This window comes from Quercus suber, unplaced genomic scaffold, assembly GCF_002906115.3.
Source record: "Quercus suber isolate HL8 unplaced genomic scaffold, Cork oak 2.0 scaffold_148, whole genome shotgun sequence".
NCBI lineage: Eukaryota > Viridiplantae > Streptophyta > Magnoliopsida > Fagales > Fagaceae > Quercus > Quercus suber.
This window is the reverse complement of record NW_027069609.1, coordinates 783471-801808: the sequence shown is the minus strand read 5'-3', so window position 1 is coordinate 801808 and position 18338 is coordinate 783471. Positions and strand designations below refer to the sequence as shown.

Here is an 18338-nt window from a genome sequence, read left to right as displayed (position 1 = left end):
TTTGGCTGCTTCACCTTTGTCATTTTCTCTAAATGAGCAGGTTCCTTCTTGTCAAGCTGAAAAATCCTCAGCCATCTTCCTTTATGGTCCACTTTCCTATGTTCCTCGAGGTATCAGGCTCCTTTTCATGAAGTGCTGATTCCTAAGTTATTAGCCTTTTTCTGAATCATGGGTGGCTGATAGGACATGCCTATCTTCGTTCTTTGTGTTCATAAGCTTGCTCCCTTGAGCTATCACAATCCTAGCTAATCCTTTTCTACATTTTCTGAGGATCCTAGGTTTCTGAGAGTCCTAAGGTATACTGGTCCAGTCCCTTTCTAGGCTCCCTAGGAAATTTTTCTCACAAAGGTTGGGCTAGGCATCCATTTTCTTTTTCCTTTCTTTTCTAAGGCCCAAGGCTTGCCTATTCATAGGTTTGGCCATTCTCTTGCTCATTTTAAATGGACCTTGGTTGGTGGATTGGGGCTTGCCCTTCTTTGGGGGCCCCTTTGGATTTTAGATTTCAATATTTATGTTGTCTTTAGGCCTCAACATAATGCTTGTGATATTTTGGACCTCAACATTTAGCCCTTTAAGCTCGTGGGTTACCAGTAGCCCACACATGAGTCAACCTTCAATTGATGAAGGTTGTATACCCAGTTGACATTGTGGTGTGTCAATTCCAGGTTCATTCTTTCGTTTAGGGCTTCTATACTCCCTAATACTTTGAACATATTTGGGGCGCATTGTGTGGGGGATAGTCTAAAGAACCTAAGGTAGTTCCTGGTGATATTACCCATAGGGATGGTCATTCCTCCCTCTATTAAGGCGATTATTGGAATGACCACCTCTACCTTTTTCCTATTGTCTACCCATGCCCCTTAGGCAGCATATCTCATGCCCACTGTGGGTGGGATCCTATATTTAGCCATAAATCTCTCTCTATCCTCCTCGGATTCAATTAAATGCTTGAACCTACCCATTTTTTTTAAGTATGGTGAAAAGAGAATATATGGAAAGAAATAAAACTAAGAGGATTTGAGGAAACTTACAGGTTTAAAAATAAGGTCCTCGAACAAATTTTTGGTATTTGTAGACGCAGGAGGGAGTGAGAGAAAGTGACAAGTTCAATGTATGAGCTCTAGAATTGTGTGATTGGTGTAAGTACAGAAAGGAGTTGATTTGAGAAGATATTTATAATAGAGCAGAAGCTACAAGCGGGAAAATTCCCGCTCGTAACCCCAAGAAATTCTCCACCATTGGATTTGCATCATGCCGTTGAATGTGAAGAACAGAAGTGCCGTCAGAATTTAATGAGGACGCGCTTTGGACGCCTAAGTGTTAGGAGCGTGCTTGGGGAAGTTAAAAAAGGTAGTTGTAATGGCGGGGGACAAGATATGAGAGGTCCAAAAATACCCAAGAATATAAGAATCCTCCTTTTTGCCCGAGGTGCTAAAAGCAAAATTTTGAGGGGCTATTGTAGGGGTGTTGGGCCTGAAAATTCGTTATGTATTTGGGTTTTAGGCCTATGGCCCAAGTCGAGGACACCATCTTGTCTGAGGAAGAAGAATCTTTGTTTAAAGAAAGTGTGATGATAAGTAGAGAGGTTATCTTCGTCCATAATGACTCAGCGAGATGAGCCAAGGACAAATACATCCACAACAAACTAAGGCTGAAGTCCGAAAAGGTTATTTGCCAACTAAAGGAATGTTCCAGGTAGATCTGTTGGTGCAGGTTAGTATGGCAAGGACATCCGATACGAAAGCATTCAAGAATATCTAAGGAGAAAGCCGTTACCTCTGCATTAAATGCACTGCACCTAACTCTCTGGCCGCATTAATGTGGAGATGATATATGAACAGTATATTTCAGCCTTATAGCTACCAAATAGAGATGTGTGAAAAGGTGCTAATGGGACAAGTATCAAGACCAACCATCTGGCATACACGTGGAAGATAGGGATGAAAAGGAAAAGGAGTATAAAAGGAGAGAGAGGTAATGAGAAAAAAGGAAGATCAGAAAAGGAAGGGTGAAGCACTGTAGCAATCTAGAACCAAACTTGTAACCTCATCCAAGATCATTATATAAGAACCAGTCTCCTCAAATATTGCCGAGGGTATTTATTATTCATCCTATAATTGTCCATCTTCTTTCTTTCACCATCAACCTACTTAATTTGCTGTTTGATTAACTAAAGCCCAGTTTTCTAACCCATTTCTCTACACATTCATTGTTTTGGGCTTTTTGGGCCTAAGTCTATTCATATCTTTAGGCTAGGAATTCAAATCTAGTCCTTACAAATATATATCCAATTAGATTTATTTATTATTTTTTTTTTTTTTGGCTTCGTTCCATCACAAGCAATGAAAAAAGGGGAATAAATGGGCTAAAAAAGGAGGAAGAAAAGAAAAAAAAAACTATAGAAACCATCAAAAATAAAAATACACCATCAACATATTCATAATATTATGGAGGAAAAAAATACAATTAATTTAAATCATGAAAATTACATTTAATTAAACAAAAGCTGCCCATAACATGTATGAAGGGCACAGTGAATGGTTCNTATTTTCCCCTTTTGCGGTTCCCCCCCCCCCCCCCCCCCAAAAAGTCCCCAACTAACCTTCCCCTTCTAAGAGGTCCTAAGAGTTGAGTTTCATTCTTTTCTTCCCAAAGCTTTTAGATGCTCATTTTCAGACCCATCTTTTTGGCTGCTTCACCTTTGTCATTTTCTCTAAATGAGCAGGTTCCTTCTTGTCAAGCTGAAAAATCCTCAGCCATCTTCCTTTATGGTCCACTTTCCTATGTTCCTCGAGGTATCAGGCTCCTTTTCATGAAGTGCTGATTCCTAAGTTATTAGCCTTTTTCTGAATCATGGGTGGCTGATAGGACATGCCTATCTTCGTTCTTTGTGTTCATAAGCTTGCTCCCTTGAGCTATCACAATCCTAGCTAATCCTTTTCTACATTTTCTGAGGATCCTAGGTTTCTGAGAGTCCTAAGGTATACTGGTCCAGTCCCTTTCTAGGCTCCCTAGGAAATTTTTCTCACAAAGGTTGGGCTAGGCATCCATTTTCTTTTTCCTTTCTTTTCTAAGGCCCAAGGCTTGCCTATTCATAGGTTTGGCCATTCTCTTGCTCATTTTAAATGGACCTTGGTTGGTGGATTGGGGCTTGCCCTTCTTTGGGGGCCCCTTTGGATTTTAGATTTCAATATTTATGTTGTCTTTAGGCCTCAACATAATGCTTGTGATATTTTGGACCTCAACATTTAGCCCTTTAAGCTCGTGGGTTACCAGTAGCCCACACATGAGTCAACCTTCAATTGATGAAGGTTGTATACCCAGTTGACATTGTGGTGTGTCAATTCCAGGTTCATTCTTTCGTTTAGGGCTTCTATACTCCCTAATACTTTGAACATATTTGGGGCGCATTGTGTGGGGGATAGTCTAAAGAACCTAAGGTAGTTCCTGGTGATATTACCCATAGGGATGGTCATTCCTCCCTCTATTAAGGCGATTATTGGAATGACCACCTCTACCTTTTTCCTATTGTCTACCCATGCCCCTTAGGCAGCATATCTCATGCCCACTGTGGGTGGGATCCTATATTTAGCCATAAATCTCTCTCTATCCTCCTCGGATTCAATTAAATGCTTGAACCTACCCATTTTTTTTAAGTATGGTGAAAAGAGAATATATGGAAAGAAATAAAACTAAGAGGATTTGAGGAAACTTACAGGTTTAAAAATAAGGTCCTCGAACAAATTTTTGGTATTTGTAGACGCAGGAGGGAGTGAGAGAAAGTGACAAGTTCAATGTATGAGCTCTAGAATTGTGTGATTGGTGTAAGTACAGAAAGGAGTTGATTTGAGAAGATATTTATAATAGAGCAGAAGCTACAAGCGGGAAAATTCCCGCTCGTAACCCCAAGAAATTCTCCACCATTGGATTTGCATCATGCCGTTGAATGTGAAGAACAGAAGTGCCGTCAGAATTTAATGAGGACGCGCTTTGGACGCCTAAGTGTTAGGAGCGTGCTTGGGGAAGTTAAAAAAGGTAGTTGTAATGGCGGGGGACAAGATATGAGAGGTCCAAAAATACCCAAGAATATAAGAATCCTCCTTTTTGCCCGAGGTGCTAAAAGCAAAATTTTGAGGGGCTATTGTAGGGGTGTTGGGCCTGAAAATTCGTTATGTATTTGGGTTTTAGGCCTATGGCCCAAGTCGAGGACACCATCTTGTCTGAGGAAGAAGAATCTTTGTTTAAAGAAAGTGTGATGATAAGTAGAGAGGTTATCTTCGTCCATAATGACTCAGCGAGATGAGCCAAGGACAAATACATCCACAACAAACTAAGGCTGAAGTCCGAAAAGGTTATTTGCCAACTAAAGGAATGTTCCAGGTAGATCTGTTGGTGCAGGTTAGTATGGCAAGGACATCCGATACGAAAGCATTCAAGAATATCTAAGGAGAAAGCCGTTACCTCTGCATTAAATGCACTGCACCTAACTCTCTGGCCGCATTAATGTGGAGATGATATATGAACAGTATATTTCAGCCTTATAGCTACCAAATAGAGATGTGTGAAAAGGTGCTAATGGGACAAGTATCAAGACCAACCATCTGGCATACACGTGGAAGATAGGGATGAAAAGGAAAAGGAGTATAAAAGGAGAGAGAGGTAATGAGAAAAAAGGAAGATCAGAAAAGGAAGGGTGAAGCACTGTAGCAATCTAGAACCAAACTTGTAACCTCATCCAAGATCATTATATAAGAACCAGTCTCCTCAAATATTGCCGAGGGTATTTATTATTCATCCTATAATTGTCCATCTTCTTTCTTTCACCATCAACCTACTTAATTTGCTGTTTGATTAACTAAAGCCCAGTTTTCTAACCCATTTCTCTACACATTCATTGTTTTGGGCTTTTTGGGCCTAAGTCTATTCATATCTTTAGGCTAGGAATTCAAATCTAGTCCTTACAAATATATATCCAATTAGATTTATTTATTATTTTTTTTTTTTTTGGCTTCGTTCCATCACAAGCAATGAAAAAAGGGGAATAAATGGGCTAAAAAAGGAGGAAGAAAAGAAAAAAAAAACTATAGAAACCATCAAAAATAAAAATACACCATCAACATATTCATAATATTATGGAGGAAAAAAATACAATTAATTTAAATCATGAAAATTACATTTAATTAAACAAAAGCTGCCCATAACATGTATGAAGGGCACAGTGAATGGTTCACTTGAAACCACCAAAATTACTTGAAAGTTGAAACTATCATGTCGCAAAACATATTTTATGGTTGAAGAGTATATACCTACCCTCAACATAATCTTCAAATCCAAACCTTATTAATCCAATCAAGCACCAAATCTTTTAGTACATATTTTTCTTAAACACAAACAAAAACAAAAACAAAAACAAAAAAAGAGGAAGAGAGAGAGAAAAGATAAAGAACTCATTAGAATACCAACTAATTAATCTAGCAAGTAACAAAGAGTTTCTTGCATCTCTGATTAGGCGTAATGCCTCTCTGGTCTTCCTCGTGAAGCTATCCCACTTTATGTGGCTATTGTCTTCCTTGTGAAGATTTTTTCGTTGACTTTGGTTGATCTAGCTTGCTTTCTCCCTCACCTCCTTTATGATCTCACCTACTCTTAACTACATTTATCTCCCTTCTTCACTACACTCTTAGTTATCATTATTGTACAGCTCTGTTATGGCAGAGTCCTCGGTGGATGCCATTATTTCTCAAGCGGCCAAACTCAGTTGGCTTAAGAGTAAAGTCAATTTGGAAGTAGTTTCAACCTCCAGAGATAATCCAAGTGTTTACTCATTGGTAAGATTTTATCTAATAAATCCTTTCCCAGAGCGTTAGTGAAGGACATCCTAACAAAAGCTTGGAATGTATTAAATGAAATAGAAGTAGCCTCAGTGGATAAGAATGTGCTTGTGCTCACCTTCAAGCATGAAGCTGATGTTAGACGAGCTTAGGACAGAAGGCCTTGGATGGTTAAGGATGAACATCTTATTCTCAAGAGATTTAGTCCTGATATTTGTGCATCTGAAGTGAATTTTTCCACTACTGAGTTTTGGATTCAAGTCCATGGACTCCCCCTGAACCGGTAGAGTGAGGAAAATTCGCTCAAAATTGGGAGCATGGCTGGTCGTGCCTTAGAGACAGATTTTGTGGGTATAGGGGTTGGTATTTGGAGAAATAATGTTAGGGTTCGGGTAGCAATGGACACTAGTTGTCCCTTGGTTCTAGGATTCCCTCTTGAAAGAAACCAACTTCTAGATTTGTGGGTCCCTTTCAAGTATGAAAAGTTGGGCAATTTTTGCTTTGGGTGTGGTCTCCTGGGTCATGACCAAAAGGGTTGTCGGGATAGTGGCACCCAACGGATTATAAGGGATGGAGTTTCATTTGGTTTTTTTGGAAGGTGGCTGCATGCAGATAACGATGAATTTCAATCAGGTATGATTCTGGAAAGTCTTCTTGATCCTGATAGTGCTGGGTGTGGTGGTTACCGCTATGAGGAGACTAGGGATGGTGATTCAGTTCCATCTGATCCTCCAAACTGGATTCAGTCAGCCATGGATTCCTAGAATGCCATGATTGTTAGGGAAGAAAAAGGTGTCAGAGATGAAGCAGGGGTTTGCCTTGAGCAGTGTAAAACTTTTGTTCCCTTGTTGATAGATGGGGTTGATACAGAGCAAGAGATTGCTAAGCTGTCCAATTCCTTGGTTAGAGTTAAACCAAGCTGTAGTTCTGTAACCTTAAATCCCCCACAATCTTGTTTGGGTCTAACTATCAACCACTTACCCCATACGGGCCTGGCCCCCTCTTCAACCCAAAGCCCAACTAATCCCATTTTACAGGAGCCAAATTTCCAAAGCCCATCTAGCATGTTAAGAGCCAAAAGAAAATCATGCCCTTCCAGCCCACCAAACTCCACTTATATTAAACCCAAAAAACCTAAACTCAACAACACTAGAAATCCCTTTAGCCCATCTCTTAAGAATAATACTTCCACACCCCCCTAAAATCATCCGTCCCACTATTTAACCCCTAACAAAAAGAATTCTCTCAAAGCCAAAGCCAGAGCCAAGTCTGTTTCTCGCGCTCTTAATTAGAAAAATGGCAGAGGTAGGTTCTCCAAGTCTCATGTTGCTTTTTCTTCCTGTGTTCTTCCGATGGCCGAGAAGGCGGGCCTTATCATGCCCCCCACCTCGCCATGAGGGCTCTAGCTTGGAACTGTCGGGGTGCTGGTAGAACCTCGACAGTTAAGGTCCTAAAGAAGCTAATTCGTGAGTCAAATCCGGATTTAGTTTTCTTTTCTGAAACTAAAATAAAATCTCCAAGAATAGCTAATATTAGTAATAAATTAAAATTTTCCCAATTTCAATGTGTGGAGGCTAGTGGTAAGTCTGAGGGTCTTGCTCTTTTTTAGAGAAAAGGTGTGGATTTAGAAGTTGTTTATTCTGATAAAAATATGTTTGCTGTTCTGGTTTTTTCGGATCCCCCTGAGTCTTCGTGGATTTTGTTTGCCATATATAGGCCTTATAGGAGGGCGAAAAGGAAAGTTTTTTGGGAAATGCTTGGAAATATGGTGAATTCTTTCTCAGGGCCTTGGGCTGTGATTAGGGACCTAAATTGTATTAAACGCTCTGATGAGAAATGTGGGGGTCGTGTAGTCTCTGAATGCTCTGTGAATTGTCTTAAAGATTTTATGTCTAATACTGGGGCAATCGATTTGGGCTTCAATGGCCCTTCCTTTACTTGGTCCAATAGAAGAGAAGGCTTAGCAAATATTAAGGAGAGGCTGGACCAGTGTTTATGTGATCAGGAATGGCAATCTATTTTCCCTAAGGCTGGAGTCAGGCATCTATGTAATGCAAACTCAGACCACAACCCAATTCTACTGGACACTCATTTGGAACCTGAAAATCCTCTCCGCCCCTTTCGTTTTGAAGCAATGTGGACTAAGGCAGAAGAAAGTAGATTGGTTATTAAGCATACTTGGCAAGTTCAGGTGGTGGGTTCTCATGGTTTCAAGCTTGTTAAAAAATTAGCAGTAACCTGTCGTGACTTGAAGTACTGGAATAAGAATTTGTTTGGGAATACAAGGGAAAAAATCAAATGTCTATAAGCCAAAATTTCTGAGGTTCAACAAGCTGCCCCACTAGGGAAAATTTGGAACTAGAGGCTTCTCTTAGCCTAGAGTTAGATAGCTAGTTGGCCAAGGAAGATATGAAATGGAACCAAAAGTCCAGAGAATTATGGGTCAAGGATGGTGATAGGAATACCAAGTTTTTTCATCTCTCCACAATGATCAAAAGGCGTAGGAATTGTATTTCCGAGATTAAGTTGGATGATGGTTCTTGGATTAACACTAGGGAGGAGATCCAGAATTATTTCATTGATAACTTTAAGGCTTTGTATCAAACTAGCTTTCCTCCCATTCCGGATGACCTTAGTAATCTAATTGAGCCTTGTGTCTCTGATCAGGAAAATGAGAGCTTGTGTAGAATCCCATCTAGGGAGGAAATCAAGAAGGTAGTGTTTAGCATGAAGTCACTTAAAGCTCCTGGCCCTGACGGTTTTCCAGCACTGTTTTATAAGCACTATTGGGATACGGTTGGTGATCAGGTTGTGTTAGCAACCCAATGTTTTTTTTCGAAATGGTTGGCTCTTAAAAGATTTCAACAAGACCTTCATCTCTCTCATCCCAAAGAAGAACGAGGCTTGCAATTTCAACCATTTTCATCCTATTGGGCTTTGCAATGTTTGTTACAAGGTGATCTCAAAAATAATTGTTGGCAGGTTAAGGCCATTACTAAATAGGATGGTGGATCCGGCTCAAGTTGCTTTTGTTCCTAATAGGTGGATTAATGAGAATGTGGTTCTTGCACATGAGATTATTCATAGTTTTAAACATACTAGGAAGAAAAAAGGATTCTTGGGAATTAAGTTGGATTTCCAAAAAGCTTATGATAGAATGGAATGGAGGTGTTTGATAACAATCCTTAAAGCTTTTGGATTCAGCGTAAATTTCACTAATATTATTTACCAATGCCTATCATCAGTGCAATTCACTTTGTTGTTAAATGGGGGATAATGCCCAAGCTTTAGCCCATCGCGTGGCCTTCGTCAGGGAGATCCTTTATCTCCCTGCCTGTTTATTCTTGGCAGTGAAGTTTTGATGAAAATTATCAACAAAGAAGTGGTTGATGGCAATATCTCAGGAGTGAAAGTATCAAGTACAGCCCCTTCTATTTCCAAACTTTGCTATGCGGATGATGTTATCTTATTCTGTAAAGCTAAAGCATCTGAGCTGGTTTCCCTTAAACGTTGCCTGGAAAAGTATTGCTTCTGGTCTAGATAGAAAATTAGCGTAGAGAAATCTGGTTTTTTCCCTTCCAAAGGTGTCAATCATCAATTCCTTAATCAAGTAAGGTGTACCTGGGGGCTTTGTTCTTTACCTCAACACACTACCTATCTTGGGGTTCCTCTATTTTTGTCTAGAAGCAGAGGTCATGATTTTAGATTGGTGAAATAGAGGTTAGAGAACAAGCTTAGTAGTTGGAAGGGCAAAAATTTATCCTGGTCTGGGAGGGCGACCCTTATTAAATTGGTGGCAGTGATTCTAGTTTACACTATGACAGCCTTTCAATTCCCAAAAAGTATTTGTGAACAATTGGATGCTATCGTTCGTAGGTTCTGGTGGAACCCCAAATCAAAGTCTGGTTCTTATTGGACTCCAATTTCTTGGTCGGCATTATGCAGACCCCAAAAGGAGGGAGGCTTAGGTTTCAGGAAATTCTAGGACTTCAACCAAGCTCTCCTCTCCAAACTTGCTTGGTGGGTGTTATCTGGGAAAGACTGTCTTTGCATTAAGGTTTTGAGAGCTAAATACAAAATTCGCCATAATTGGCTTAATCAAGCTCCTCATAGTAATGCTTCCCCTGTTTGGAAAAGTCTTGTTGGCACTAAACACCTCCTATCTGAAGCGGCTTATTTGTTGGTGGGTAATGGTGAGTCCATTAGAACTTGGTCAGACCCGTGGGTCCCAAATTTGCCGGGTTTCATCCCATCTCCCAAGGCTGGTGTAAATCCTGATCTTGTTTTAATTGTTTCTCAACTCTTGAATCAAGACCGAAGTGGTTGGGATATTGCTAAACTTCAGAATTTCTTTGAAGATTCGGTGGTGGACTTCATCATGTAGGTACCTTTGCCCTCTTTCCCTAGTGCTGATTATTGGTCTTGGACTTGCACAAATTCAGGAAAATTCACTATCAAATCAGCTTACTGGTTGGGCAGAATTTCTTCCCCTCCTTTGATGTTGGACCTTTCTTGGGGCCAAGTGTGGAAGTCTAGGCTGCATGAAAGGCTGAAAATGCACTTATGGAGAATTGCTGCAAATGTTCTACCTACCAAAGATGTAATTAGTCGCTTTGTCAATGTTGAGGTGGGGTGTCCTCTCTGTAACTTGTCTGATGAATCGTCTCTCCACTTATTTGCGCTTTGCCTTATTGCTAAGTCTCTTTGGTTTTGCAGTCTGTGGGGTTTGAGAATTGACTCACTTGGTCTTGTCTCCATTCATGACTTCATTAAGTTTCTTTTCTCTCCTCCTTTTGTCGAGGAGCTTACTAAGTGCCAATGGGAAGACTTTTTACTTTTTGGAGCTATTTTATGCGATGTTATCTAGAAGTAGAGAGATCTTTCTCTTTTTGAAGGTGTTGCTATAAAGGTTGATGAGCTTTCCTCTAGAATCTCTAAATTAGTTTTTGAACACAAGTCTGCTAGGCCCTTTGTCTCAAGCCAGGCCACTTTGGCTCCTACACTTCAGTGGACCCCTCCCTCCTGTTCTTCAATCAAGATTAATGTGGATGCTGCTATTGGCCCTTATTATTCTTCCATTGCATCTGTCGCTAGAGACTGTAGAGGGGAGCAGGTTTTTGCTTGTTCTAAGAGAGTGAATACCATTTTCCCTCTTCAGGCGGAAGCTGAAGCTATTAAATGGGCTCTAACTTTGGTTGCTAACTTGGAGTTTGAGGCGATTATCATTGAATCAGACTCTCAAGTTTGCTCCAATCTCCTTTCTAATTTAGAAGTTGCCCCCCCCCTCCCCCCCCCTTTGGAGAATCAAATCCATTTGTGATGACTCTCGAGTTCTTTTGGCATCTTCTTCTAAGGTTTCTGTCAGATGGGTGCCTAGGGTGTGCAATATGGCTCCCCACTCTCTAGCAAAGTGGTCTATAGCTTGTAAATTTTTTGGTTCTTTTGATGTTGGTAACAGCCCCCCTGCTATTTTTTCTGTTATTCAGGGTGAGGCTAGGCTGCCTCTGTAATTTGTTTTCTTTTAATAGGATTTCTGGTTCATAAAAAAAAAAAAAATTAATCTAGCAAGAAAGATGCTGAATTATATGATGAAGATGCTACCTTATTTGACGAGGATGATGATTGGAACTAGATTTTGACTAATATCCAACTTCATTAATTTGCACACAAATCACTATAATAACATCCAACTAGAATAATTTCACAAAAGATGCAGGGTCTGTTTAGAATCTGCTTATTTTGCTAAGTGTGTATTTGGCAAAAATTAAAAAGCCGGCTTATTTTACTATTTAGCTTGTTTTTGCTACTATTCATGAGTCCCATTGCACTTTTTGGTGCTATTCATGAGTCATACTGAACTATTTCAACTAACTTTTACCTTTATCTACAATACTTTTAACAAAAAGTTTTCAATTTCAGCAAAATAAGCGAATCCTAAACAGACCCTGAAACTGAAAACTTTTTCCTGAAAGTACTGTAGGTAAAAGTAAAAGTTAACTGAAATAGTATAGTGGGACTCATAAATAGTCCCAAAAAGTGTAGTGGGACCTATGAATAATAACAAAAATAAGTTGAATAGTAAAATAAGTTGGTAAAATTAATCATGCCAAACGGACACGCAAGATATATTATGATGTTTATAACTTATATTTAAAAAAATAAATAAATAAAAAGAAACTTTATAATCAAATTCAGTTAGGAATTAAAGAGACAAACACCAAATTAAAAAAAAAAAAAAATTCTATATAACAATAATAAAAAGAGCTAATGCTCTATCTACAGTATTTTGGTTTATTCAATTTTGGGGGTCAAAAACGGTATCGTTTCCATAAGCTTAAATAACAAAATCACCTTTTGAACTTTGAAATAACAAGCGAGCAAGAAGGGCAAGCAAGTCGGTGAGAAAATATCTCTGTTGGGTGAGACAAAATTAAAAAGATAGACCTGAGAGAGAAAGAGAGAGTGATTTAGTGAGATGAATGCGTGTAGTAGTGGAATTTTTACAGAGTTGGTGAGGTTTAGTATTGAAACTAAGGGAGAAAGGACTCGGGATTTGTAAGGGAAATGGATGATTGAGATTTTAGATAATGGGAGCAAAGCAAAGAGGGTGGCTTTCGTGTTCTCTCTCAACATGTATTTTCTCTCTATATTTCTCTATGGTTTGATTGATCCCTCTCTCTCTTTAGTATTGATACTCATTTCACAAATCCGGTGGTGAGTCTTTTACATGTTTGATGAAATGTTTGTTTCATGCTTAAGAATTTCACCAAAACCCAATTCTCCGAAATTTCAAGTGCCTTTTTCATTCTTGTTTTTGTTATCCTTCTTTCAACCACCTATGTTTGAATTTATTAGTGTCTTTCCGCGAATTGATGAATCGATGGTATTGAATTTTGCTTGAAGTTTCATCTTCATTTTCACTTCCTTACAGCTTTGTTATAGTTCCATTACAGAAGAAGCTAATCTTTGTGAAAGTGTTTTGGTGGAAATTATTTGTGACAACTGTATGTATTAACCTCAAATCTATAACATTAAAGTAGTTGTCGAATGGAGTGATCTATCTAGCTTTGTGAAAATCAAGTGTGACTATTGGTTTCAAAATTCAAACTAAACGATGAGAATTCAATGGTCATGGTTTGCTACTCTAAATGCATTCCTTCTTTCCTGCTTTTTAAGTATCTATTTGATGATAATTAAATTTAATTTATTTAAATATACCAAGATGTACGGTAGATTAGTGTTATTAAACTTGGCCCGGCCCGGCTGGTCGGACCAGTAACCCGGCAACCCAACACATAGATTGGTTCAGGTCATTAATTGGATCAGATGTGTATAAGACGCGGTCAAAACCGGTAAAACCAGGTGGGTTTTAAGCAAAACATGTGACCTAGCTAGGTTTTAATGACCCGACTGAGTCTGTGAATTGTGCAAAATTACATTAATAGATACATCCCATTGACTTCTTTATTGTTTAATGTGTGATAATATGGTAATTTAAATAAGGAAAAACCTAAAGAAATATAAAAAATGCATCGTTCTATCACTTCTCAGCTGATTCAGGCTACTATACCCATCACTTTTCACAATTTCAATTCCCAAAACTTGCAACTGTGCATCAATTTTCTACTATGAACAGTTACTTTTTAGTTATTCATAGCTAATTAGCACATATGTATGAGTATATCAATATATGTTAGATAGTTTATTGTTTAAACCTTATTTTCTCTTCTTTTGTTTACGTTTTTTTGTGTTTTATTTGTTTATTGCTATAAGTTTAAGTCTTTAACAAATTTTTTTTCTCTTCTTTTATTTACATAGTTTGAGGTTTGCTTTATTTATTTATTTATTTAATATGTAGAATTTAAAGACACGTAATAAAATTTTATTTAGTAAAAACTTTGTTGCAATCTTATAACATTGGTTTATTTTACTTGTAAATTTTACAAAATTTTTAATGCTATTACTTGTGAAACCTTGATTTTGAATTATAATAACGAGTTTAATTTAGACATATGCCTTTTTTTTTGGTTAATTTACATATTTATGTTCTCAAACTAATATATATATATATATATAAATATAATTTTTATCACCTTTTTATTTTACCCTGTGGTTCGCACATTGACCCACTAGTTGAACTAGTAACCCAGTGACTAAACTCATAAACCGGGTCAACCTCTAGTCCAGGTTTAATAACTATGCTGTAAATAGTGAGGTATTGTATGATTATGCATAGTAGAAGAGTTTTGATTTTTTTGTGATGATTGTGATCAGTTTGCAAATAGTTGTTATGAAAAAAGTTTAAATATTTGTCTGGGCATTCACCCCACAAACACTGTAATTGCACCATTCTACTACAATAACTTTGGCTAACATGTGTGTGTGTGTGGGAATCCATGTTTATTTTTATTAATTACTACTCATGACTAAAATTAATATAAATTTAACAAAATTTGTCATATGCCCTAACTCCCAAGTAAGAAGCAACATATTCCATGGATAGAGCAAATGTTTAGCCAGTTTACACAAAGTGTATTGACAATTTAGTCAAAATATGGTTTGATAATTGGAAAATTGCCACCCTCCACTCAGTCATTAAGCCAAGATTTGTATTAATTCACTCTATTAAATTATTAATCCTGCTATCAAACTTACGAAGAATATTTACCTATATATTTTCTTTTAAAATATATGTGATCTAACCAAGAATGCTTTGGTTTGCTAGGGGTATTATAATGCAACAGCATGAAGTGTTGCTCAACAAGAAAGCATGTTGAGAGATGCTAGGAAGATCCTTCAATGCTTATTGTCACTTATGTGTGTGAGCATAACCATTCACACACAAGAGTTAGGCCTTTTATGTGTGTACTGTGGGTTAATTAAAAGCGTTGAACCAGTAAGTAATTTTCCCCTTTGCCATGTAGTATAAATTTTCCCAAAAATAAAATAATCAAGATTTCTATCATCTCAATCTACCCATGCATGAGAACTTCATGGGTATCCTTTAAAGGGGGAAAAAGACTCCAAAAATTCTACCGCCAACTTTTCAAATACAACTAAATTTTAATTATGTTTTGTTATAAATTTTCCCTGTATATAATATGAGTCAACTCATCACTAATAGTGGAAGGATCTGTTGTAAGTTAAATAGGATTTCTAAGTCTTGTTCAGCTTTTTGGGTAAGTTTGGTTTGAGCCACAAACCAGAAATTTTTAAGGCCTTTTGAATGGCATTTGGCTTAAAAATTTCAAGAGCTCTTTCTCGAGGACCAAAGTAAATTTTTTTCCCCATTTGTAAACTATATTCTTCTTAATTACTCCATAAATGAATAATCTTCAGCCAGACAATCAAAGATTCTCTTATCTTATTACTGATATGTAATTCTATGTTCAATTCTCTTTGTTAACATGACCAATATGTCTACTGATGAAAATTAACAAGCATTCAAGGATCCATTGCATGTTCCAGTTGGGCCTATTACTAAAGCAAGATCCAAGAAGATCAAAGAAGCACTTAATGGGTTGATTCAAGAGATTTGGGTTGATTCTAACGGAGGACATTCCAAGCTTGGCCCAAAGGAAGATAAAGGCGTAATAAATTTAATCCAAGCTATTAAGGGCTAATCTAGCTTAATTGGGCGTGATTTATGGCGTGGATTAATGGCTGATTGATTTTCCAACTTCATATCAGTTAATGAATATTTTTCCTAGTCTAGAGCATCTAATTTTGGACTAGATCTACCTTAATTTTAGGCTTTTATCATTTAGAACGTTTTTTAGCTATTTTTCCTATTTTGGATTTGCTAATTTAAGACCAAATCAACATTTATTTAGGGTTTTATTATTTAGTACGTTTTTTTTTTTTTTTTTATATTTTTCTATTTTCAGTCATGCCTTATAAATAGCATGCACTCATTGTAATAAAAGATATTATTGAATAAAAATAAAAAAAAGGTGAGGCTTTGCTCTTCTTTTGGTTCTTCAAGAACTGTGAACTTATCATGAATTCTTCCTTGTGGCGTTCAAACTTTATACCTTTGGTTTGTGATTTAATTATAATCATTTGGTCAAGGTGTTATACTTATACCTTTGGTTCGCATTTCGATTATAACCGTTGGGTCAAGGTTTCTATCAAAAATCTGAATTTTAGCTTTCTTGGGCAAGTATTCCAATATTTTTGTTGAGTCTCAAAACGTGTCGATTGAGGTTCGCATTATTTTGGTATTAGAGCACAGGTTCTAAAATCAGTTTTCTTTCCCTTTATCTTTTGTTTCTTGTTATCATCCTGTCTTGTTCATTTTGTGTTCTTTATTCCTCGTTCTTATTTTGTGTCGTGCACTAGGTTAAAATCGTGCACCAAGCTCCCAAAAAAGAAAAAAAAAAAAAAGAAGAAAAAAGAAGAGACTTCAGAAAAGAAATAGAAAACAGAAAAAAAAAAATTGTTTGTAGTTTCAATTCTCTCACATCAAAATATTATTTTCTTTTGTCCTCTTCCTTTGATTTAGTGTTTCTGTCATATTTTTTCTTGCTATTGGTATTAGTTTAAATACTACAAGTTGAATTTCTTGATCAAGTTTATTAGTTTAAGTAGAACTGAAAAGGGGAAGCTACAAGTGGAAAAAGGCAAGAGAGCGTAAGACTAATATTGGGAAAAAGCCAATTTAAGAGTGAAACACGAGTGTGAGTGACATAATTTGAGTGTAAACACGTGAGGGAGTGTTGTGAGGAATTATTTCTAACATTTCTTTATAGTTTCAAAATTATGTCTTCTAGGGGCGAAGCATCAAACAAAGGAGGGGAGAAGTCATCCATCATGTTGCAGGCTATGCAACAACAATTTGAACGTATGAACGTGGTGTTTAATGATATTCGAGATCAAATGGATAGGCAAGACACTGTTATTGCTTCTTTGCGTGAGGAGCGTCCCCAAAGAGCCCCTAATGCTAGAAGGCAAGGAAGGCATGCGCGCATGGATGATTCTGATGACTACCATGAAAATGAGTTTGAAGATGAAAAGGATCAAGCTTCATTAAACAATGAAGGCAGGTTTGCGCCAAGGGGAAAAAGGCATGGTAGAGGTTTCCGAAGAGATCCAAGATGGCAAGATGGGACTGATAGAAGCCTAGGAAACATCAAAATGAAGATACCATTGTTTCAAGGGAAAAATGATCTAGAAGTGTACTTGGAGTGGGAGAAGAAGGTGGAGTTCATCTTTGAGTGCCATAACTACTCCGAGGAGAAAAAGGTAAAACTAGCTGTGATTGAGTTTACTGACTATGCTATTATATGGTGGGATCAACTTGTGATGAACAGAAGCAGAAACCATGAGGAGGCGGTTTGTCCCTTGTCACTACTATAGGGACTTGTATCAGAAATTACAAAGTCTTACTCAAGGCTATAAGAGCGTGGATGACTATCACAAGGAGATGGAGATTGCCATGATTCGGGCTAATATAGAGGAGGATATAGAAGCTACTATGGCAAGGTTTCTGAATGGGCTGAATCGGGACATTTCCAACGTGGTGGAGTTGCAGCACTACGTGGAGTTAGAGGACATGGTGCATATGGCAATAAAGGTAGAACGTCAGCTTAAAAAGAAAGGAACCCAGTCATTTCAAAATTCGGGCTCCTCTACTTCATGGAGGTCAAATGGGAGGAAATATGAAGGGGCTGTTTTCAAGTTCAAAACCGAACCACCAAAAAGGAGAGATGAAGCTCCCAATGTCTACAAAGGTAAAAATGAATCACAAACTCGTAATCGTGATATTAAGTGTTTTCGTTGTTTAGGAGTAGGTCATATAACTTCACAATGCCCAAATAAGAGGACTTTAATCGCACGTATTGATGGAGAGGTGGAAATTGAAAGTGAAGGAGATGATGATCAAATTCCAACACTTGACGATGCTTGTGATGATAATGTGGAGTATCCAGTGGAGGGTGAGTCACTTGTGGCTAGGCGTGCTTTAAGTGCCCAAGTCAAAGAAGATGATATGGAACAACAAAGGGAGAATATTTTTCATACTAGATGCCATATCAACAATAAGGTATGTAGTACGATCATTGATGGGGGGGAGCTGTACAAATGTGGCTAGCACTACTTTAGTGGTGGAAAAATTGAATTTACCTACCTTGAAACACCCTAGACCATATAAGTTGCAGTGGTTGAATGATTGTGGAGAGGTTAAAGTAAATAGGCAAGTATTGATTTCTTTTTCAATTGGGAGGTACAAGGATGAAGTACTTTGTAATGTTGTTCCAATGCATGCAGGTCACATTTTATTGGGCAGGCCTTGGCAGTTTGAAAGAAAGGTCAATCATGATAGGTTCAAGAATAGGTATTCTTTTGTAAAAGATAATAAAACCATTACTCTTGTACCGTTGACTCCAAGACAAGTGTATGAAGATCAAATGAAATTAAAAAAATAGAATGACATAAAGAAAAATTGTGAGGTTAAGAGTTCAAAAAAAGATGATGAGAAAGAGAGTGAAAGGAAAAAGGAGAGTGAAC

General features: G+C 37.7%; 1 protein-coding gene, 1 long non-coding RNA gene and 1 pseudogene across 2 annotated transcripts; all 3 read left to right on the top strand.

Annotated features, from left to right (window-relative positions):
* The first annotated feature begins 6601 nt into the window (after positions 1–6601).
* LOC112026997 (uncharacterized) lies at positions 6602–8139 on the top strand. The gene is made up of 2 exons (XM_024059661.1): positions 6602–6733; positions 7441–8139. Exons 1-2 carry the CDS (start codon positions 6602–6604, stop codon positions 8137–8139), a joined length of 831 nt encoding a protein of 276 aa, XP_023915429.1.
* Positions 8140–12216: 4077 nt separating this feature from the next.
* On the top strand, positions 12217–15810 carry LOC136069044 (uncharacterized). The gene is made up of 2 exons (XR_010630333.1): positions 12217–12545; positions 14557–15810. It is a non-coding gene; the product is annotated as an uncharacterized LOC136069044 (long non-coding RNA).
* Positions 15811–16592: 782 nt separating this feature from the next.
* The window catches only part of LOC136069028 (uncharacterized), a 4847-nt pseudogene continuing 3101 nt past the window's right edge, over positions 16593–18338 (top strand).